This window comes from Chionomys nivalis, chromosome 13, assembly GCF_950005125.1.
Source record: "Chionomys nivalis chromosome 13, mChiNiv1.1, whole genome shotgun sequence".
In the NCBI taxonomy this organism is placed as follows: Eukaryota; Metazoa; Chordata; class Mammalia; order Rodentia; family Cricetidae; genus Chionomys; species Chionomys nivalis.
Genome location: NC_080098.1, coordinates 71,293,008 through 71,316,298, shown reverse-complemented (window position 1 = coordinate 71,316,298; position 23,291 = coordinate 71,293,008). Strand labels below are relative to the sequence as shown.

Here is a 23,291-nt window from a genome sequence, read left to right as displayed (position 1 = left end):
CTCTTTGTGGCTAAAGGCTCTCTGGATCTAAGTCCCAAGGGTTTATCACACTTCCATGCAAAGGTCACTTCCTTCTTTATGGTCCCATCTATTGGGGAAACAGTTATAATAGCCGCCATTTCTATTGCTTCTTGTTTTGAAGGTTACAGTAGTTATGGTTGTTTCTGCAGAAGCAGATGCCCGAGCAAAGCAACTTGAAGGGAGGAATTGTATATTTTGGGCTCAGGGGTGGAGAGGTTTGAGTTCACAGCATTGCAGAGCATCATGGCAGTGGAAGGAGGAAGAAAGGGGCAATGGCGCCTCAGCTCATGACAGACAGGAAACAGAAAACAAACACAGGAAGGGATCAGACTATATAATTGCCAAGGACATGCCTCTTCCCCAGAGATCCTTCTTCCCCCAAATAGGTTTTGCCTGCTTCTTGTAAATCCATCCTATTTAAATCTCCTTAATGGCTAAATCTGTTGTTGTATCAGACCCCCAGGACTCAATAATTTCCTAAAAACACATCAACTAGCAAACAAACTCTGTTTGGGGTATTTTATATCAGCCTGTTGGGGAATTTCCCCAAACAGGCCCCCAGAATATCATCTAGTGTGGGACATTTCCCACAAACACAGCCCCAGTACATCGGCCCGTTGGGGCATCTTGAATTCAAACCATAACACATTGTGGTTTTCATAATAGCCACCAGAAGTAGTTTCTGTTTGACAGACACTGAACACTGCTGAGTGCTGGGTTGATGGGCAGTGCAGAGGTGTTTGCCCATGGCCCATGGGAATCACTCAGTGAACTGCATGGAGATCAGCTTTGGCTGAGGGAGTAAGGATGGCAGGCACTGCAGGAGCCTCTCTTTCAGTGGCCTGTGATACAGAGATGGGGTTCTTTCTCTGCACACACCCATCACAGTCCCTGACACTTACCATTTACAACCAAGGTGAGATGTGGAAGCGGGAGCTGGAATGGAAGGGAATTCTGATTATGTGAATAGTCGGAAGTGACATCACCCTAGTCTTCACCAAGGGGCAAGTTGGAAGCTATAGGGAAATCGCTTTAACGTATACCCAGAGATGGTTTTCCACAGCCGTGAAAGAGTCTTCTGGTGGCGTTTAGAGTATTTCTGTGTGAAGTGCTCACATAGTGACGTGGCTTGCCCCTACAGAAATGGCCCAGCAGCCCCAGGAGAGTGTAAGGCTGTGGGAAGCTGTTCAGGACGCTTGTGATGTGTTGACCCCGCACAGGGGCGGACTGCACCGCTCTTTCTCTCACTGTTTCTGAGATGACTGCGATGTTTGTTCCATGTGGATATGTGATTTGCACTGTTTTAATGGCTACCATTTTGCTTGGTTCAGCTATTGAATGGAATGCATGCTTTGGAGAGAAAACTCCTGGTACCTTTTAATGACTTGGAACAAATGGGAGTTCTGGCTAGCATCCCTCGGGCCTCTTATCTGCTTTAGGGCTGCTTTAGTGTGTGTATATAGCTGTGTTCTTTGGGAACCTAGGGAGCATCGATGGGGGCAGGGCAGAGTTTCGACTAACTTATCCCCTTTTTTCTTCCTTAGGCAAAAGAAGGGGAATGTGGCTCACAAACACTGGGTTGGACCTTCAAATCTGATTAAGTGCAAGCCCTGCCCCGTGGCACAGTCAGCGATGGTCTGCGGATCTGATGGCCACACGTACACGTCCAAGGTTGGTCTTTATTGTCCGTATTACAAACACCACCGCAGGTCTGTTCATTCGTCAGGTCTCTGTGCTCTGAGCAGCCTGGTTGTTCTGGGGAGGGCAGACTCAGATAACTTCTGACCAAGGAGACCAAAAAAGTGACATGTGATGGGGGTGGCTGAAGGCCAAAGGGGAAAGAGAGATGCACTCTGCCCAAAGACACACACCACATCGCTTGACCCCGGAGAAACAGCCTGGGAGTTGGTGCTTCCGGAAGAGAAGCAGAGCTCTGGCACTTCCCACCTCCTGCTGCAGGGCTGTTTGCCTTCATCTGTCTTCCTGAGTTCCAGGGCAGTTTCATAGGGTGGCGTCTACTGCTTGCTGTTAGGAATTTTTCCTAGCGCAAGCTCTCTGCTGATGCAAAATCCCAATCAAGCCAAATCAAAACAAGCCAAATTAAGAAATATCCAGGTTTAATGGGATTCCTGGGCTCTCGGGTGGTCCCAAGGGGGAACCGGGAGGCCATGAATGATCACCAGGAGGAAGGAAGAGAGACTCCTCTTTTGAGGTTCATTCAAATACCCTGTGGGAGTGGTCCTGACCCCCCCCCCAGGCATACCTCAGTTTCCCCTTCCTTCTTTCTCTTGATCTTGGATAAAATTGATTAGCGACTGAGTTTAGTGATGATTTGACTCTGGTAACTCCAACATGTCTGGGATGCTGGCTTTATAGGCATCACTGAAAATCTATTTTTCTTCCCCATTCTCAAAGGCAAGTCCTGCTTTCATTTTCTTTCACTGTGGTCCAGATGCCAAGTGGACAGTTGCCAGGTGGGCAAGGTAAAAGGAACTCAGGAATAACATTCTGCAGCAGGCATTTCCCAATATTTCAAGCCCAGAGGTACCAGTTGTAGGTGTGACTCCTCAGAACATAAGATCAACGCGCGAGGTTGCAGACTCGAGATAATATATGATGTTACAGGGCAAGACGAAGCCAACCCTGTGGATGACTACAGCCAACACTGCAGTTCACTCTAGTGCCGGTGTGGCTGGCTCACCTGCCAGGGCACGGGGCTGATACAGAAACTCCAGGCCTACGAAGCACACGTACAGTTTCCAAAGGGGGAGGGCATGTTTTCTTCTCCAACAGTCCTTAGCATCACGTCTCTCTCTTCCGTCTAGATGGAAGCGAGCCATTTGCTGACTATAGAGAAACAATGGGCCACATTTAGTAAGCGGAAGACCACAGGAAGGACTTTGGACTTTACTTTGTAAGATTTGGGGGATTCCATTATAGAGTCACGATTTTGCACTCACCTGCCTCCATGTAGGAATGAAGGGTAGGAATGTGTGTTAGGATCAGACACCGGTGGCTGCCAGACCTGCTGGCAGTGTTCAAGACTGGCACAGTGGTTTTTTTTTTTTTTTTCATGTATAGAAAACCATCTACAGTGGCACCAGCGAGTTGGCCTGGTCTTGGTGACTGAGATTTGAAATACAAAGTCATCTCCACTACAAACTCAGATTAAGGACACCTACGTATTCATCTCAGCTGAGTTTACCAATCTCCTGGCAACAGTGTCTTGGCCATGCCTGCAATGCCTGGAGCCCATCACTTACAAACCCCTTTCCTTTGCTGCTGCTCTCCACAGAGCTGGGTGGAAGCTTATGGGATGGGGCAGGGTCCAGGCTGCTGGATTTGGGCTCCATTCAGGTGGGAAGTTTGTGATCATCTTCCATTCAAGTGGGCCAGCTATTCTACTTCTAGAAGAAAAAGCTATTTTAAAAATGGTGCTCCCCAGAATGGTGCTCAGGTCTTGGAAACTCAGAGAGGGCCCATAGAAGAGTTCTGCTCAGACTGTTTCTCATAGAGGAAAATGCTATCTAGTATTACTTCTCCTGTGTGTATGTGATATCCACGATTTTCCCCCAGGTGGGTACATGATTTCCAGGATTGCAGCCCACGATAGTTCGTAAAATGACCTCACACAGGTATATGCTATCCAGTACTTCTTCCAATTCAGATACCTGGGCCAATTTGTCCCATCCCTGGGGGAGTTTCCCTGGCAGGATCTCTCCTGGGATCTTCCACTGGTCACACCAGCAGAAGTTCTGAAGTCCACAACTGCTCCTTTCCGAGCCAGGACCTGAACAGCCTCTGACAAGCAGGGTCTCTTGGTGGCACAGGTTTCTGAAGAGTTAGTGCTGTTCTCTGGCACACGCCTGCTAATAACTGGATAACAAGCAGGGAAACACCAGGCTGGTTTGCCCCTCCCCCACATCTTCTTCTTTGAAAGCTGTTAAACAATTAGCAAATGGCTCATTTATGTCTAGACGCCTGCCCAGAGAGAGATGCGGAGTTAAGAACTGCCTTGGAAGGAAATGTGTTCTTTTGGTTCTGAAAGAACAGGCATGAGGGCGGGGCGGGAGCGCTTGCTTTACAGGGCTGGCATTTCCTCCAGCGCGCTGTCCCACAGATTTTATTATCTTTGCTGAGGCATCTTAATAGTTTCTAACAATCGCTACCAAGTAAAGGTCGTGTTTGAAGTTCTTGGCAAGTGTAGTCTCTGTTGGCCAGATTTTCCAAGAACAGGAAGTTCAGAGGATTGAAGCTGATTCGGGGTGTAGTCTTGTGAGACTCCTCCAGATGGCTGTAGGCACTGTTTTCAGCATCTCGGATGTCTGACCTGTGGGCATTCCCACCATGAAAGCCTTGTTACACTGCTTTGTCTGTCTTTAGTTGAGGCTGGTGGTAGGGGTAGGCCTGTTCCCGGCAGACCTGCAGCCTGTGAATGGCCTTCGCTTGCAAAAGGCTACTGGCAGAGAGCCTTGCTGTTGATGAAGAAGGCAATGAAGCAACTGGGAACTGCAGGCAGGATGCTGCCTTTGCCCAGACAGGGAACTGCAGGCAGGATGCTGCCTTTGCCTACACTGGGAACTGCAGGCAGGATGCTTGCCTCTGCGCAGACCGGAAACTGCAGGCAGGATGCTGCCCTTGCACACACTGAGAACTGCAGGCAGGATGCTTGCCTCTGCCCAGACTGGGAACTGCAGGCAGGATGCTTGCCTCTGCCTACCCTGAGAGCTGCAGGCAGGATGCTGCCTTTGCCCAGACTGAGTCTCAGAGCCTGTTGCACTGGGGCAGCAGTGAAGGCAGGAGAGTGGCAGCTGCCTCCAGAGGCTCCCCAGACAGCACTGAGAGGCTCAGTGATTGTGACCTACTCTGTTCATATTCTTGGAAGCAGGAGAGAGAGAGCAGAGAGACCCCAGTGGAGAGGAGCAGTCTGATAAATGGTCTGGAGTCCAATTCATGGCTTTGATTTTCTGTTGCATAGAAAAGGTCAATCGTAGAAGCTTTGTGACTCTGGAGAGGTACTTGGTGGCTTCTGGCCAACTCTAAGTGATTTTGCTTCATACCTTAGAAAGTTTGCGGTTTCAGGAGAAATCCCGTATGGATGGCAGATGCCCCAGTTTGCCTCCCCCCCCTCAGGCCATGTTCATTTACAACTTCCTGTCTTAGTCTGGGGGAGTCAGACATCATTTGGTAATGAGAGCTCATCCCTGTGGATACCTTCAGCTTTTTTAAATAGACTTTTGCTCTAGTGTTATTGCCCTCTCCAAAGACCTTCCACGAGGAGTGAGCGTAAACAATACCTAGAGAACTAACTACATATTCAGGAGGATATGGGTTCTAGCCGCTCTGACAAAATCCTAGATGAAACAGAAACTTAAGCCCATCAACTCTGGCTTCCGGTCCACACAGAAGCAACCCAGAACTGAGGTACTGCCTCCAGACTGGGGTTTCTCAGGGCCCATTTGGCTTGGTATTCTGTCGTCCACAATAATTAGAATAGTGAAGTTTTGCCTGAGGGTGTAGCATGGCTTCTGGGCACAGCCAGTCCAGTCAAAACAGACAATGAAAGCAGGAACCATCCAGAAGTCACCAGCCTCACCCCTTCATGTGCTATTAGCCAGAATTACCTCATAGGCCCCAGAAAAGCTGCAAAGGTAGGTTAGGAATGTAGCTGTAATACTAGCAGCCATGTGCCCATCTACTGTATGACAGCTATCTGAAGGCCAGATGAACATGTTATCTCACAGCCGCTACCATGGTGACGTTTTTAGCAGAGCTGGGGGGCAGGTGCTACTTGCTGAGGCCATGTTGACTACAATGCCTTGCTTGAGCTTCTGTGCCAAGTGCCATTTTATTCTCTGTTTTTTTCAACAGGTTTTTAAAACACAGTGAGCTGGTTAGTCTTTGTCGCCTTGACACAAACTCTGGTTGTCTGGAAAGAGGAACCTTAAATTTGAGAAGGGGTCCCCATCAGTTTGGCCTGTGGGCAAGGTTTAAGGGCATTTTCTTGATTAATGATCAATGTGGGAGGCCCCAGTCCACTGTGGTGATCCTGGGCGTTCTCCCTCTCTCTCTCTCTCTCTCTCTCTCTCTCTCTCTCTCTCTCTCTCTCTCTCTCTCTCTCTCTGTGTGTGTGTGTGTGTGTGTAAAGCAAGCTGAAAACACTATGGGGAGCAAGGCAACAAGCAGAGTTTGTCCGTGATCTCTGCCTCAGTTCCTGCCTCCAGGTTCCCACCCTGCGTTCCTGCTCTGACTTCCTTGGATATTGGACTATAAACTGTGAGATGAAATAAGCCTTCTCCTAGCCAAGTCCCTTTTGGTCATCACCTTTATAACAGCAAATGACACAAACTAGACACACACTCATGAGAACACACTGTTGTTGGTCCTCAAGTAAAAGTTGGGGGAGGGAGAGAACCAGCTAAAGGATCAGCATGGTCCGGAAACATCTGAGTCAATATTTGAGCCCTGGTCTGACTTGGGTCACGGCTTTTACTTTGCAAATAAAAACCCGCCGAAAAGCTTTAGACCTACCAACTCTGTCATCGTAACACATCTGACTTTACATGGCAGGAGCATGTGCCTCAAAGTTAGCTTAAACTATAAAAAGGAAGTTTCTGATATAGATAGCTTGAGGGGACACTGAGACATGCAGGCCTTGGCAGGAGATGGGAAACTCCTGGGTAGCATGGGGTTCGCCCGTCCCCGTACCACCCCCACCCCCCACTCCCCATCCTTTGGCTCCTCGCTCTGCCTGGCTTCATGCTACAAATAATCCCTTTCTATTTGCAAAGAGTGTGGGTTCTGAAACCCTCGGATTCCCTTGCTTTCGCATTAGGAAAATTGCCCTAACCTGTACTAGGATCTCAGGGAAGGCCTCTAATTGGCTCATTTTGAACCAAACCTCTTCTCTTAATCAAGTCCTTGTCCTGGCTAATGAGGCTATGTGAGTGGCCTGCTCTGGCCTTGTGAGCCCCACTTCTCTATGATTGAGAGAAAAACTTTTTTAACAGCAAAAAGGCAGGGACTACATTTCAGACTAGGAAAGGGGCTCACTTAAAGGTCCTTTCCCGTATCAGAGGTGGTCGCTTCTTTGGGGCCATCAGCTAAGTAGCATTTGTTTGAGCCAGTGTAAGAATATTTAAGACCACGCATGTGCATGCATGTGTGTGTGTGTGGGGGTGTGCGTATGTGTGCATGAGTTTCCACGCCATATGCATGCATTCATGCCTACTTGCTCGAGGCCACATGAGGATGTCTGAGATTCTCCTCTATCACCCTCTGCCTGACAACTTGAGACCATGTCTCTCACTGAGTTGAGGCTTGCTGGTTTAGCTAGACTGACTGGCTGGTCAGCTCCTGGGATTTATCTCCATCTCTTAATGTTGGATACAGGCCCAGGAGCCAGTGCCTGGCTTTTATGTGCATGTTGGGAGTTCAAATTCAGACCTTCTTACATAGCAAGTGTTCATATCTACTCAGTCATCCCCTGAGCTCCATCAGGAACAATGCCTGTAGAAAGACACATGATAAAAAGAGACCTTTATATTGAGAATGTTGTCTAGTTAAAGGGGAAAATCCCTGAAATATGGAGCCAATACTAGTTACATGCAGAATTCTCTGAAGCCATTTGGCCTAATCCTTAAGACTTTGTGCAGAACGCGTCTTCAGTTCTCTGCATCATTTTACTTCTTAGACATGCCAAGATAACGTTGTCTTTTTGGTTCCTGAGGATGAGCTTTTGGGGAAAATCGTTATTATGCTGTTTTCAGGAAACACCGACATTCAGATGCCATCTATAACAAAAGGCATCCGTGGATTTACCCAGACTTCTTTAGCATGCAGATTTGTCAAAGAAGTTAGAGCAGAAGGAAGTGATTCAATTAATTATTTCACCACATTTATCTAGGTCCTTTATGCAAACACATTTAAAGAAGATTTGAAAAAATAATTTTTATTTCTTCTTAGATGCCCCAAGTAAAACATCATATAATTAGTTAATCCCTTTATTAAAAATACATTAGGGATGGGGGCCTTTTTGCTGTCAGTTCTGCTGAACACACAGTTGACCTATTTGATGAAGCACTCATTTGAGCACAGTGGGGCCTGGTGCCCCTCATCAGAAGATGGATGAAGTAAAACTGCAAAGCACCTGAGACCTCTTCTTTCCCACCATTTAGAAGATGGAAAGGTCCCTGGCCAGAATGAGTATGCACAGTGCTATAAATCTAATTAAGTCATTACAAACAACTTTAATTAAGTTATCATGTTGCTGTTTTCTTTAAAGGGAACAAACACAACATTCCCTTTGGCTATATCACTCACCTGGGTAAAGCCATGCATCTTTCTCAGTGTTTTCCAAGAGAATAATTCAGTCTCAAAGTCAGCAGCACCCGGAGAATTCTGTTCATTTCCCGAGCCTTGGACCAGGACCCATACGGCATGTGAGGGAATTAAGGAACTCCTCATTCTGTACTAGAATTTGGTGTGCACTCACCTGCACTGTTCCGTACTTGGATGTTGAAGATAGTGACTGTAAGGGTGATCTCACTTTTACCAAGGCGATTTTATTCCATTTTCTGAAGTCAGTGAAAACTGGGAGAATTTTGTTTTGTCTCCTTCAGTTTAGATGACTGCGCTCAGAGCCTTCTGCAGGAATTAGAAGAGGAAAAGTACTCTCCAAGAGTGGACAGCTCTCCTGGACAGCTAAGTCCAGGTCAGTGAGATCCGCAGAGAGCATACTCCAGGCACTACGGAAGTTCTGAAGCCCAAAGTGTGTCATTCCCCCGAGTTCTCCAAAGCCACTAAGAACTGCTTTCGCACTGACGTCTATAGCTCCAAAATAAATGCACAGAGACTTAATATTGATTACAAAATACTCAGCCGATAGTTCAGACTTATTACTAACTAGTTCTTACAATTTAAATGAACCCATTTCTATTAATCTATGTTTTGCCCCGAGGCTCAGGACTTTTACCTCTCTTGCATGTCCTGCTTCCTTTCCATCTGGCTGGTGACTCCTCCCACTCCGCCCTCCTTCTTCCCGGTGTCCTTAGTCTGGTTCTCCCACCTAACCTTATCCTGTCCAGTTATTGGCCAGTCAGTTTCTTTAATAAACCAATCACAATGACATACATTCAAACAATGTGATGGAATTTTCCACACAAGTCTGTTGATTTTTTTCTCTGTCACCCTAACCCCAGCCTCTCCAGTAGAGTGAACGGCAGATAATGGCGTGTATCAGTCAAGGTGGGGTGTGCAAAAGGTGTCCATGTACAGGATTAGGGCAGTTTCTCTCCTGCTGTTTAACCTTTTCTTGCTGAAAGCTGCGTAGGTCAGCTACTTGGGGTCCCCTTAGAAATAACTAATGCACACCCCCAAATAATGTTATGCAAAGGACAGACAAAGGTGGAACAGACAGCATGCACCTTTTTATTATAATATCTTAACTTTTATTTATTTGTGGCAGACTTCGAACCCAGGGCTGTGTGGATACTAAGTACAACCACCGCTCAGCAGCTTCTCCAGCCAGCTGCTAGGTTTTTGCACTTAACTCACAATGACGGCACAGACTAGACTGAGCCTCCCTAAAGGAGAAACCATGTTCCTGGGATTTAAGCTATAAGGCTCAACCTAAGTAAATCCTTCTGCTCCCTTCAGGCCAGATAACTCTGTCTCTTTCTTCTGAATGCCAACACCACCATGTGTTTCCTTTCTGGAGTGTGTTGATTGCCTTGCAGGAGCTGTCTGCATGCCTGTACTTTCCAAGTGTGTGATAGTCTGGAGGTAACCAAAACCGTCTGATAGAAAGATATCTAGCTCTAATGCACAAATCATTTTGAATGATTAATTTTGGAACATTTAAGCCAAATCCTGGTTCAGGAGCAAAGGGCACTAGAAGTTGGGTAGGATGCCGACCCCTGCTTTGCAGTTTAGGGAGGTAAAATACTAACCCAGCAGAGGAGCACTGGAAATAGACCAGTGTACAGACTGGAGAGAGCTCCTGAGGTTCTAGGTGGGATCAGAGATGAAAGCCCCATCTGGATATTCACCTTGAGTTCGAGGTGGTTTAGTGTTTAGGTTTGTTTTCTGTTTGTCTTTTTTTTTTTTTTTTAATCTGTTTGGTACTGAATCAGGACTACAGGAACACTGTGAGTCTCAGCTTAGACTCTGGATAGAGAACAAGGGTAAACCTGTAATACTGTAACGAAGAGCCCACATGCACTCAGGGATGGCAAGCATGGCACAGACAATGTCTCAAACATACATAGAACAGAGGGACGAAGTAGTGTGAGAATGGGTTAATGGCTGGCAAACTTTCCTGTGGCTCACATGATGTGGGATTTTCCTCTGTATATTATGACTACCATTAACGAATAAAGAACTGCTTTGAGCCTATAGCAGAGCAGGGCTGAAAAGAAGTAGGCAGGAAAACCTCACTACACTAATCTGAATGCTGAGAGAGAGAAGGTGGACTTAGGGAGAAGCCATGGAGCCCCACCAGAGTCTGTCTCTGTTTGGAATCTTGCTGGTAAGCCACAGCCACGTGGTGGTACACAGATTACTAGAAATGGGTTAAATTAAGATGTACGAGTTAGCCAATAAGAAGCTAGAGCTAATGGGCCAAGCAGTGTTTTAAATAATATAGTTTCTGTGTGGTTATTTTGCTTCTGGCTGGCCAGGACAAGCAAGTGGGCTCCTCCTACTCACACACCCCTGGGATTTTAGTGTGTGTAGGCATTTCATATTTATGCTTTTGGCATGCTGTAGGAGATAGATCACTTCAGATGGTCCTGAGTGGGAAAGCATGAGGGTGCCTGGAAGAACTAGCACGAATCCCCACCTTCCACACCTGAAGTCTTCACAGGACTCCCTCCGAACCCTGCCAGGCAGACTGTGATTTTTCAGATGGAAGTAAGCAGCTGTGAGAGATGACATAGGCCATCAAGAGCAGAATTAGAACCCCCAGAAACTGAGTGACAGATTTTCAGATCCAGACTATAAAGTTCAAATGCTCAACATCTTTAAACACAGAAGGCAATTTAAGACTTAGACGATGAATTATACATTTATCAAAGGCTGTCAGGCTAATTTGAAATGTCTGGTATTGAAAGATAGAATCATGAAAAGCACGTCTCGACAAAGAAAACACCCATTTACACCACTACGCAAGGGCTCTAGCTCCTTCTCCTGAATTGCCAAAGTTTAGGTGGTCCCTCAGGAAAGACACTGATCAGTCCGTAAAGGGTTCCCCATAACCTGAGTTCCTCCCACTGGTCTGGATGGAATGTCTCCCCAAGGGTGCTGTGTTGAAGACTTGATCCTCAGCCTGTGCTGTCAAGAGGCCATGGGGCCTTTCAGAGGTGGGACCTGGGGAAAGCAGTTAACTCATGGAGGTCATGATCTTGGAGGCTCCTAGTTCTGCCTTCGGTCCTTTTGCTTTGTGGTCACTCTGAGTTGAGAAACTGCTCAAAAATTCGCCACACCCTGTGAATTCCTGCCTCTCTGTGGTTCCAAAGCAGGGACTCCAGCCACCGTGGACCGAAGCCTCTGAGGACAAGTGCCCACATCAATCATTTCTCCTCCTCTGATTTTCTGGGCATTTGTCACGGCCACAGAAAGCTGGCCTAGTCTGAGACCTTACTTCCCACCGCTACTACAATGAGAAATTACATTCTTGGCATCTGAACTTCTCAGCCACACATTCAAACCAGAATGCCATACAATCTAAAAAATATCCAGAAACAAAAAGGCATCAATTATTGGTACATATAACAACGTAAAGCATATTAAAATAACTATGCCAAGAAAAACCAGATACAAAATAGTATATGTTGATTACATTAATAAAAACTTCAGGGATGGAGAGATGGCTCGTGCTTAAGAGCACTGACTAGTCTTCCAGAGGACTTGGATTCGTTTCCCAGCCCTTACATGACAGCTCACAGCTGTCTGTAACCTTAGTTTCAGGGGGCCCAACACCCTTACAAGGACATACATATAGGCAAGACACAAATGCTCATAAATTAAAAAACATTCTGAGCAGACTAAAATGTATGGCCATCATTAAAATACTACATAGATTTCTTGTGGGGAGGAAGATAGGGGAGTAGAGAAAGATATATAGCTCAATAAAAGCAGTTTTAAAAATAAATAAAAAACATATAAACAACAACAAAAAGAAAACTTCATAAAATGTAAGGTAATCTTTACTGATAATCAGAATAAATCAATGGTTATCTATAGTAGGGAGGAAGTTGGAGAAGAATAAAAAGGAGGAATTTCAAAGGGTACAAAGAAAGCTTGAAGGACAATGGAATGTTAGCTAGATAGATTATAGCAATTATTTTCTCAGTGCATATTATACTTACCAAAGCTCCTTGAAGTTTATACTTAAAATATATAGACTTTTATATATTGATTATACATCAGTATGACTATTTAAATTTTTTTTAAAAAAATTCAGGTCAAGAGGGCTGGAGAGATGGCTCAGTGGTTAAGAGCACTGGCTATTTTCCCAGAAGACCATGGGTTCAATTCCCAGCACCCACATGGCAGCTCACACCTGTCTGTAACTCCACCTCCAGGGGAATCTGATACTCTTACACAGACATACAGACAAAATACCAAAGCACATCAAATTAAAAAAAAATAAGTAAAAATAACAAATAATTTTTTTAAATAAAGGGTTTGTGCCAAGCCTGCGGGGTGTCCAAGGAGCAGCAGGTTCCTGCAGTTGCCCCCTTAGACTCCACATTTCTCAGCTGGTTGCGGGCATCACTCCCATTACTTAGAGAGGCTTTATTCTTCCATCTAGTCTGGAAAAGGAAGAACAGCGTTGATGCTTTCCAAACTTTTTCCCTCCATCCATGCAACTCTGAAACATACAGAAGATGTGACTCCCCATGAGAACGCCCCATCATTCTGGGTTCTCCATGGAGAAAGTGCTTTTGTGGTACATCTTGGATTTTAACATCCTTCTAGGTAGTACACCTGCTTTCCATGTGGTGAGGTTGGGGTTTCCTCTAGCTTTGGGAGAAAGAGGTTTGAAGGATGGAACATCAGCCACAACAGCCACCTGGGGAGTGGCAGGTATGGCAGAGGAAGTCTCTTGAGACCTATGCCGCTGGTGGCCTTTCAGAGAAGGCTCACTTAGGTGGGAAGATCATGAAGTTCTGGCCAGCTAAGTGTCTGAGACAAGAACCTGTGTCTGATGTGGGTGAAGCCAGGCTTCCTGATCAGTGCGAAAGGTGTCATTCATCTTGTAGGTGATAGAGGGGCAAGGGCCACGTGATTGACAGGGGCCGCTTTGTCTTCTGACTCTATGGGGCTCCAGCTCCATTCACTCAGACTGGAAGTCCCCACATCTGGAGAAGACCATGGACTTTTCTGGAGCCTGCCTTGGGCCCCTCTTCACAAGTGGCCCTCTGGAGTCACAGCAACATTTGTTATGCATTGGACACCTGATGGCTACTGGTTCTAGTCCTGCATTGTTTTCTATATCTAGAGAAGGCAGACATGGGAAAAGATTGTGATCTGGACATAAAACGGTAGGAGGAAGTGGGCGCATCAGCCATGGGTCCGGCCTTGTCCAGAGGTCAGTCCACCTCTGTGTTCCAGTCTCCTTCTCTGTAAGTGGAGCTGAAGGGTCTTTGTGAGAAGCTGAATTAATACACACTAAGTTCTCAGCATCTTATGTGTCCTGTAGATCTATTCCTATAGTATTTTCATAGCTCTCCCTACCCGCCTGGGTCTCCCCTCTGACCCTGGGGCTCAGGTGTCCTTTTGTTCCGACATACAGGAAATTTGTCATGCTTCATGCTTTGAATGGGCAGTAGGGACCTCTTGTTGAGGACGTAACCTGCAGCAGTCCTTGGCTGTGGCAAGAATGCTTTCCTCATTGGTGACATCATCTCTCCACCTCAACTTCAACAGGAGAGATGCTCCAGGTCGTCTCTGTAGTGAGTCTCAGGTTCACTGTTGTTCGTTTGGCCAGTATGTAACAAGCAAGGTCAGGTGTGGGAGCTCCGGTGTGAAGCAAGGTCGGCCTGCATTTAGAACTGCCTTGCCTCGTTTTGTGAGTCCATGGCAGGAAGTGGAGAAAGCCCCGCCCAGCTTGGCAGGTGTGAATGTCTGCCCACCTGCAGGCTCTGTGTGGCTTCTCTTCATCCCAGCCTGATGTTTGCTTGGGTGCTTGCTGAGTCCTTCTGATGTGCTCAGCATGTATGCAGGTGCACAGGCTGAGCCAGCTGTGCCTCACGGAGCTTGCAAGCAAGAGTGAGCTGATTGGGTTTTGCTGGAGTTTTTGAGTCAAGCCTCACATACTCCTGTGGTAGCAACCTGGGTTTTTTTTTTTTTTGTTTGTTTGGTTTTTTTTTTTTTTTTTTGCTGTTAGCCATTCCATGTCTGTCAGATGTACAGGGGGAAGCCACGCAATGGAGAACCCTTTTTGGGAAACTTCCTCAGGAGTTGAACAAGAATAACTCTCTACCCACTGGGTCATAGACCAGTGTCTACTCCAGAGCTATCTCCAGGGTTCCTCTTTCCCACCCTTGGTCTGACCATTCCACTTTAGATTGTCCCTGCTGACCAAGTAGAGATGGTCTGTGAATACCAGGAACCAAGCACTCTGCCATGTTTACCTGTGCCACTGCCCTGCTATGCTGCTAGGTAGTTTTAACACCTGTCCTACAGAAAGGGAACTGTCATCAGGTCCCTTCTTCAGATAATGCAGAAGAAGAGAGAAGACACAAAGACAACAAAGAGAGGCGTCAAGAGGAAGAGGCTCAGTAACACTCCCAAAGTCCCTTAGTGTTGGAGGAGGGGCCACTTGTTTTTCCCAGCTACCCAGCTAGCTTAGACCCCAAAATAATCACACAGAAACTATATTAATTAAATCACTGCTTGGCCCATTAGCTCTAACTTTATTGGCTAACTCTTATATTAATTTAACCCATTTCTATTCATCTGTGTATTGCCACGTGTTTGTGGCTTACCAGGTAATGTTCCCAGAGTCTGTCTCTGGCAGCTCCATGGCTTCTCTCTGATTCTGCCCTTCTTTCTCCCAGCCTTCAGCCTAGCTTTCCCTGCCTACCTAAGTCCTTCCTTGTTATAGATCCAGAGCAGTTTCTTTATTCATTAATGGTCATCACAGCACATGGAAGGGACTCCCACATCACCTTAGTCCAAGACAGAAAAGCCAGGTTCCTGTACAGCGTCACCCTGATTCCCGAAGTCTTTATTGAAACAATCTCCATTCAGAGTGCTCTGTGAGGCCAGTTAGTGATAGGAAGTGTGTATGTGTGGGTAGATAGACACAATACACACATATTTTATAAGAAATATCGCCGCTGGCTGAAGTTCTCTTAACCTTGTCTTGGCAGAGAGTTACAATTAACAACACAGGCCAGTTCAGTAGTACTTAGATTCAGTTATGGTCTCCTGATTAGTTGTCCGGGGTCACTGCAGACTGTGTTTCTGAGTGGTAAGAGCTTCTGCTAAAGCTGTGTCTATGTTAACTGTGCCCTTTTTCCTTTCTCAGCATCTGACTGGACTTGCCCAGTCCAGAGCAGGTAGTGGAGATATGGGGAGAGAAAAACAGAAGGCTCTGTCTTGGAAGACAATAACTCCTCCAGTTGTCTGAGCCTCTGTGTGGTGCCACCTGCTGTGTACCTGGCTCAGAAGTGGTTGTCATAGAAACGTGGTTTTGTTTTTATTTTGGTCTTAGGCCATGGTCATTGTCTTATTATAGCAATCCGGAAAGAGAAGAACATGTGCATGGAAAATGAAGACAGTGTACTACCTAGTGACCTCAGGGGTCACTGCAGACAGAGAGGCTGAAGACCAGTGGGCTGCAGCAACCCTCAGGGGAGGTCCCCAGGTATCCCACCCCCACCACCCTATCATAAGCAGAGGACTTCTATCACATAGGCTCAGTGTTGTCAGCCTACCAGGCTCTAGTGCCCCCAGTGAGTCCACCCCCTGGCTATGTAGACTGCCCCTAGCTCCTGGCTGCCCACCGCCCACACAGATGCCTCTGCTCTGTTGATATGGAAGAGTCTGGCTGTGGGAGGAAATGGGGGTAACAGAGGTTGCTTGGTTTTCACAGCTCATAGCCTTCCTTGATTACACGTCTCACAGATCCACATTTTTATCGCCGTATCTGTCATCTCCCCTGGCTTGCCATTTCAGTCTCTCTAAACAGTGTATTGCTTTGGAAGCTCTTGCGCTTTTTTCTTTCGTGAGGTTTGCATCAACCCAAGGGCAATAATAGCTAACGGCAGGGATGGAGAGCCGGGTATGATTGCAGTGTGCTCCCCGCATCAGGGCCTGTCTCTCAAGGGAGCAGTACCCGGAGCAGGGAGTTGGCCATGGGTCCCAGTTCATCCTGTGCCTGGGGCTGCCCATCAGCCAATTCCATCCTCACAACCACCATGTTTTACATGATTCCACCCACATATTAACAGGTAGTGTCACTAACACTCGTGTAGAGGTTTTTCTTTGCCTAAGCGTGAGTGAATGGTGCAGATACGGAATCCAGACTTAACTGAACCAGAACAGTTTTGGCCTCCTGTATCCTGTGGTCTGCAAAAGGTTACCATTCCTGGTTTAATCACAATGAATCAGAATATCCTGGTGCTTGTTTGGAGTGGTGCTGAATGACCCCATTAGAGTCATTCGCTTAGGTATTGATTAGTACCCCATGTGGCTAGACAGAGCTCTTGAGTCTCCTTGTCCCCAGTACTTTCACAAGCTTGCTGATGACCTATGTCCCGAGTCCATTGCACTGTGACTCAGGTCAGGCACCTTGGAGTCATCTTGATTCTTTGTTTTTCCTTTGCCCCCTGTAGCCAACCCTAGGTGACCTTGTCGTCTTTGCCCATAAACTATACATACCATGGGTTTGAATGCTAATCATCATTGCCTCTCTCCCCTTCAGTGTGGTCTCCGTCTCCATCAATACTTGATTGTAGGCTGTTCTTGAGGAGAAGCTGGAGAAGAATGTCCCTATCCTACTCACCCAGGTTCTGACTCCTGCCTTGTAGCCTCTTGTATCCTTCTCTCCGTGACTCTGATCCGGCTGCTATGCAGGCTTCTTTCCTACATGCTGGACTCATCTCTCATACACGCCGTTCCCTCTGTGTCAACACTGCCCTCCCCCTGGAACTTCCTGTATCTGGCTCCTCCATCATGCCAGTCTTAGTTGGAAGTTTGTCTCCACTGGGAGACCCTCCTTAGTTCTCACAGCCTAACTAGCTTCCACTCAGATCCTTTCCCAGCCTCATTTCCCTCCCTTCTCACTCAGGATGCACAGGGTAGGAGGCAATGTGCTCCTTGAGGACCTGATGACTGATTTGTATAAAGAAAGGGCTTCTAGGAAAGTGAGATCGTGTGGAAGGACAGGAAGAGCAAGGTTGGGGTACCACACCCCCTTGCACACCTGCGACCCAGCTCAGCACCGTTGAGCAGGACCTTTATATCTCCAGCACCCACTATAGTGCCTAGCAGCTAAAGGGGCTCATTGAATGTGAGTGAGAGGATGGGATGGGGTAGAGGAGAGTTAGTCTTTGTGAAGATGAAAGAAATGACCTGCAGGCCGGCGGGTTTGAACGTTGAGTCCCTAGACTCATAAAAAGCTGAGTCGTGTATAACATGCATCTGTGTGTCTCATGTTATCTTATTTGGCCAGCTCCCCCCCCCACCCCCGTCCCTTCTCCCGGCTTGACTGGACCATGGAGTGCAGGACACCCAGTTTCGTTGTATGCCTTCTACCTTTCTCCTGGTCCTGGCTCAGCTCCACGGCTGGATTAGTATGTAGAGAGGTGGGCAGGGAGGGAGTTAGACTGGAATCTGAAGCAAAGCCAGAGAGTTGGATAAGAAAGAGAGCGTTTCACGAGCACAGGTGCCCGACAGGCTCAGGAGACTTGCCTTGCATCTTGTCAAAGCTCTTTGCTTAAAAGCCCGAGGGAACAAAGACATTTTCCTTTTAAAGAAATCTGCCTATTCACTGTATGCCATGGCCCCTTTCCTCTCTCAGCTTGGATACTATGGAACGTTTGAGAGGTGGCACATACTTTCAAGATGAAACCCTACATAGCAACTGGACTTGACTGGTTTCTACTGTTCACTACTGCTGCCAGCAGAAAGCCTGCACGCCAAGCTCTGGGCTCAGACTTGGTACCTGTGCTGGAGAAGGAGCTTCAGCTTAGCTTCCATGTTGCTTGTGTTAGCAGGACACCAAGGACCACTGCAACAGAAGGTCAAACACCCCTTTAGCAATCTGTACATGTGTGCTAGATATGAAGTGATGTGATCCACAGGGGAAGGGAGGCTAAAGATGGCCACAGGCACAGCCCAGGGTGCTGTTCTCTCACACAGGCATATTAAAGAGAGATGTTCTGGGCCTCAGAGATGTGTCTGCTGGCTAATTATATCACTGCAAGAAGTTTAGAAATTGCACAGCAATTTTGATGACAAAAGGATGAACTGGAAATTACCATGTCACAGTACCTGGTACTTGCTCTGGAGGCAAGCTCAACCCTCTTTCATTGAAACACAACCTTAAACCAGCAGCCCTGTCTTGAGTGGGATTTGTGGGTTTTGGTAAAGAAAGTATTTCATCCATTCATCTCTGGGTTGGTTCAGCATCTTCACGGGATCATGACCAAGTCAGAGAGAGAAGTTGCCCAGACTATAGTGTCCCTCCCTGGTATCTTTAATAGGCACTGATTGGCACAGGACCATGGGTTTAAATCCTCCCAATAGGGGAAATGTCCATCTTTTCCTCTAGACTGGAGATTGAATCCCTCCCAACATAGCTATCTCATTTGCCTAGAATACAAAGCCTCACCCAGGGAATAGTTTGGGGCTTGAGGCTGCCCCCTGCTTCAGTCAATAGAACTTTGCTGATTCTAGAAGTCCTGAAACAGACGTGTCAAGCACCAGCAAGGGAAGGGAGGGGCCTTCACCCCTAGGATCCAGTAACTATAAACATACTCATATTGAAAATGGACAGCAGGGGTTTAGTTCCTACAATGTCAAAATGTGAAGCCAATTTTAGAACCATAAAGCTTTTAAACACAAGGCTTCCTTTACTCTTCAAAAGGACTATTCTCAATTTCTATACTGATGTCATTATCATTAAAAATAATATATGTCTTGTCTTTTTTTAATATCATGACAATATCCCTATATATGGTCTCAAAACTTTCAGACTGACCACTGTAAGGACAACCGAAGACAACTGACTGATGAGGACACTATCTTCAGAAGTGCTTGATGCTGGTCTCACACAGTGAGTCCTTACAGGGCCACTTAGAAGGCTGCCCACTTGGCGGACCCTGTCTCTCCATGGCCCCTTTCCCTCTCTGTTCCATCAGAAACCAAACCAATGGGGCTACTGATCTTGGACTTTATCCTCCCAAACTATGAGGTACATATACCCTTTATCATTATGAAGTACCAAGCCTGAGGGTTTTTTTTTTTTTGAGATTTTTTAACAGCAACAGAAAATGAACAAATATAAATATTGGCACTGAGAAAGGAAGGCATTTGTTGCTGATATACCTCCTCTACTCCCCTCCCCCGACATTTGTAAGTATTGGATTTGAGTAAGGGCAGAGTTTGGATGGGCTGCAAATGGAGCATTGTGGGTAATTCTGCTGTGACTCAGAAGAGTCTCCGAAGGAGATAAAATGTTTTACAGACAGGGTGAATATCTGTGCCCAGAATGCTAATGAGTCTCAGATGGAAAGGGAAGATGCAGTTCTGAAAACTGGAGCAAAGGCCATCCTTATTATACCATTGCAGAGAGCTCGGGTGAGTGGCATCCATGCCCTAGGCCTAGGGATTTATGGAAAGTGGGACTTACCAAGTCTAAGACCTGGGTACCTTGCAGAAGGATGTTCTAAGGCGAATACTGGAGGAAGTCCCTGATGCTTTTGACAGATACGGTAGGATTCAGGAATAGTAGCAGAATCTAAAAGCTGGATTTATAATTAAAAAGAAAAGAGTATAAGATTTGGTCAGGTCATAGCTTGACTCTGGAAGAAACATAGAAAGACAAAACAAAAATGAAAAACAAAGAAAAGCATGGAAGAGTCCACATGTCAAGGAGCTGGTTGTCTTCTACCTGAACGATAGAGGAAAGGCCTCACAGCCTCTCAGAACTCTACCAGCTTGGACCCAGAGAAAACGATGGGCACAGTGATCCAGGAAACAGGCCCAGGGCATTCTTAAGGGCTCCCTAAATGTCTCTGCCTCAGACATCTGTAATTGGAGACTGTTCTTATGTTTCCTGGACGACAGGAGTGGAATAATCATACAGAAACTACATTAATTACAGCGTTGTTTGATATCTCAGGTGTATTTCTAAATAGTTCCTACATCTTAAATTAGCCCATTTCTATTATTTTATATTTTACCATGAGGCTTGTGGTGTGTTACCTCTTGCTTCTTGGGCAGCTCCATGACATCTGCCTCCTTTTGCAGTTACATGGCATCTCTCTGACTCTGCCTAATCTTTCTATATATCTCTGGTTTTCCCGCCTGGCTGTACTCTGTTAAGCCATTGGCCAAAACAGTTTTATTCATTAACCAATAAAAGAAACACATATAGAGAAGGATATTCCATACCATCTCCCCTTTTCTGTCTAAATAAAAAAGAAGGTTTTAACTTTAACATAGAAAAATTAGAAATAAAAGACAGTAATCAAGCAATAATTAGAGTTACAATATTTAGTTCATTTACATTTGGCAAATTAAGGGAAATACTCTATCATCTATCCTATCTTTGTGAGCCTAAAGTTTTATCTCTAATTTATCTTTTATTATAACTAAGGAGAAATATAGCTATCTGTCTTCAACTCTTCAAAGACTCCAGAAGGATATAATATTACTTAAGTAAACAGGAAGAGTAGAATTGATAGAGATATCTTGTTGACTGGACAATCACCCAAAATTCTTCTGTAATGTTGGGACATCCATCTTCAACTTACAGGAACATAGTATCCAGCAGACTTTTCCATGAAGCAGGAAATTTGAAGATCTGTTCTGCCTATATTGGCAGTTTGTCAGTCACTTTTTTCAGTGTCCTTCAGAATGTCTGGCAGTTTCTTTCATGAAACAGGAATCTTTAAGGGCTGTTTCACCTTCTTTAGGCAAGTTCAGCAGTCATTTTGCTGTGAGTCCTGCATGTCCAGTTTATACAGCATACCATCAAGTAGTCCATGCAAGAGCAGCTTCTTGCCCAAATGGCTAACAAACTCCATAAGGAGTCTCTTCGATGCCATCTTCCTCTTGAAGTAGATTGGTGCTGCCAGGAGATGTATATCATTGTCATGAAAAGTTCAAGTTCTTAAAACATTTTAAATGCCATATTTCATAGTCTTTGAAGTGTTGAAGATTATCTATGTAACTGAAATATATCTCTGTATATCTAGAAGACCTAACTATCATAATTAAAAGATTGGTTATTACAAATGACTATCTATTAATCTGTATTTCTTAACTATGTATTGCATTTTTAAATGAGCTACACAAAGACAATACCTTAAATAAGAGAAGGCATACATATATGCATAGTGTAACAAATTGACTTTAAATTTCTATCAATAAACCAAGATCCATACCAATGCAAATTATTCATCTCAATATTATATCTCCATTTTTTCTTAAGAAAGACCTTGATTGTGATCATTAACAGTTTATAATCAACTCCTTTTAAATGCAAACAAACATTTATAAACAATCATCTTGGGAATTTGCATGTAGTTTTCTCTAAATTGCTTCCTGCTCTTTGTTGGGTGAAGTATTTTTAGGGTTCATGGAGACCTTTCTGTGGGTCTTGTTCCATCAAACCATATTAGCCTGGAAAGAATCCACAGGTTCTTAACTTCTGTAGGAACAAAAGCAGAACCTCTTTTGCAAAGTAACATATCCTTAGACTCAAATTTTGAAGTCAAGATACGTTTAAAAAAATATATATATATATATAATATATATGTTGGTTTAGTTTAGCCGCCCCCAGATTCAAATATCTCTCTATAGTCAAAAAAATTCAAAGAAAATGCAATAATATGCATAATCCAGACTCCCTGTGTATTTTCCATCTCTACGTGGCTTATTTTTCTCTACTCCTTTTATCTATGACTGTCCTACTCTTTTATATTACTTTTACTGTCTCTCTAAACACTTTATTTTATTTTTAAACCTATTTATTTTTATGACTGTCTATGCTCTTTTGCTTCTCTCTTTCAAGCCTACATACATTTATTCAACACTGTGACCCATTCACAGGTATTTTTTTTTTTTAACTCTGAATCTGTCTTTATTGTGTATCTGTCTGTAATCACTTTCTGACCAGGAATACTTTTTTTTTAAACACTAAGAGGGTATGGCTAGGACCAACTCCACTGTCCTGCCTGTTTGTTCTGCCCAGTCCAACATGGCAGAGGCATGTTCACCACCTCTGTGAACCATGCACACTGCCCAAATCCAGGGATGCCATGGGTCTATGTTGCCCAGAGTTTGTTCTGCCAGCACAAACTGCCAGAAAGCTGGATCTTAAAGAAGTCATGCAAATTTTTGCTGCTAACACTAAGTCAGGAGGACTTCTCTTACAGGAGCCTTGCCTCTGCTTGCCAGCAGCAGACAGAAACTATCTGAAAAAAAATGTGGCTACCAAGAAGCTGTGCTTAACTCTGTTCTTTTGTGTCTAGAACTCCTTCCCAAGCTCTCTCGGTTTTTATGTGGATGTAGTTACCCCACGTTGGCAAGACATTTGTGGTTTGAGACTGCTCTTATGTTTCCTGGATGACCAGACCCAAATAGTTACACAGAAATTATATTAATTACAACACTGTTTGGCCAATATTTCTAGCTAGCTCTTACATCATAAATTAACCCATTTCTATTATTTTCTATTTTATCATGAGGCTCGTGGTTTGTTACCTCTCGCTTCTTGGGCAGATTCATGATGGCTGCCACCTTTCGCAGCTACGTGGTGTCTCTCTGACTTTACCTACTATCTATCTATCTATCTATCTATCTATCTATCTATCTATCTATCTATCTATCTATCTATCTATCACTCTATCTATCTATCTATCTATCTATCTATCTATCTATCTATCTATCTATCTATCTATCTATCTATCACTCTATCTATCACTCTATCTATCTATCTATCTATCTATCTATCTATCTATCTATCTATCTATCTATCTATCTATCTCTGTTCGGATTTACCGCCATTGGCTGAAACAACTTTATTC

General features: G+C 45.1%; 1 protein-coding gene across 1 annotated transcript in view; it reads left to right on the top strand.

Moving 5' to 3' along the window:
• Positions 1–23,291, top strand: part of Spock1 (SPARC (osteonectin), cwcv and kazal like domains proteoglycan 1) — a 469,711-nt gene that overhangs the window by 346,641 nt on the left and 99,779 nt on the right. Inside the window, exon 5 of the mRNA XM_057787144.1 lies at positions 1,566–1,692. Within this exon, the coding sequence (XP_057643127.1) occupies positions 1,566–1,692 (127 nt within the window). The remainder of the gene's footprint in view (positions 1–1,565; positions 1,693–23,291) is intronic.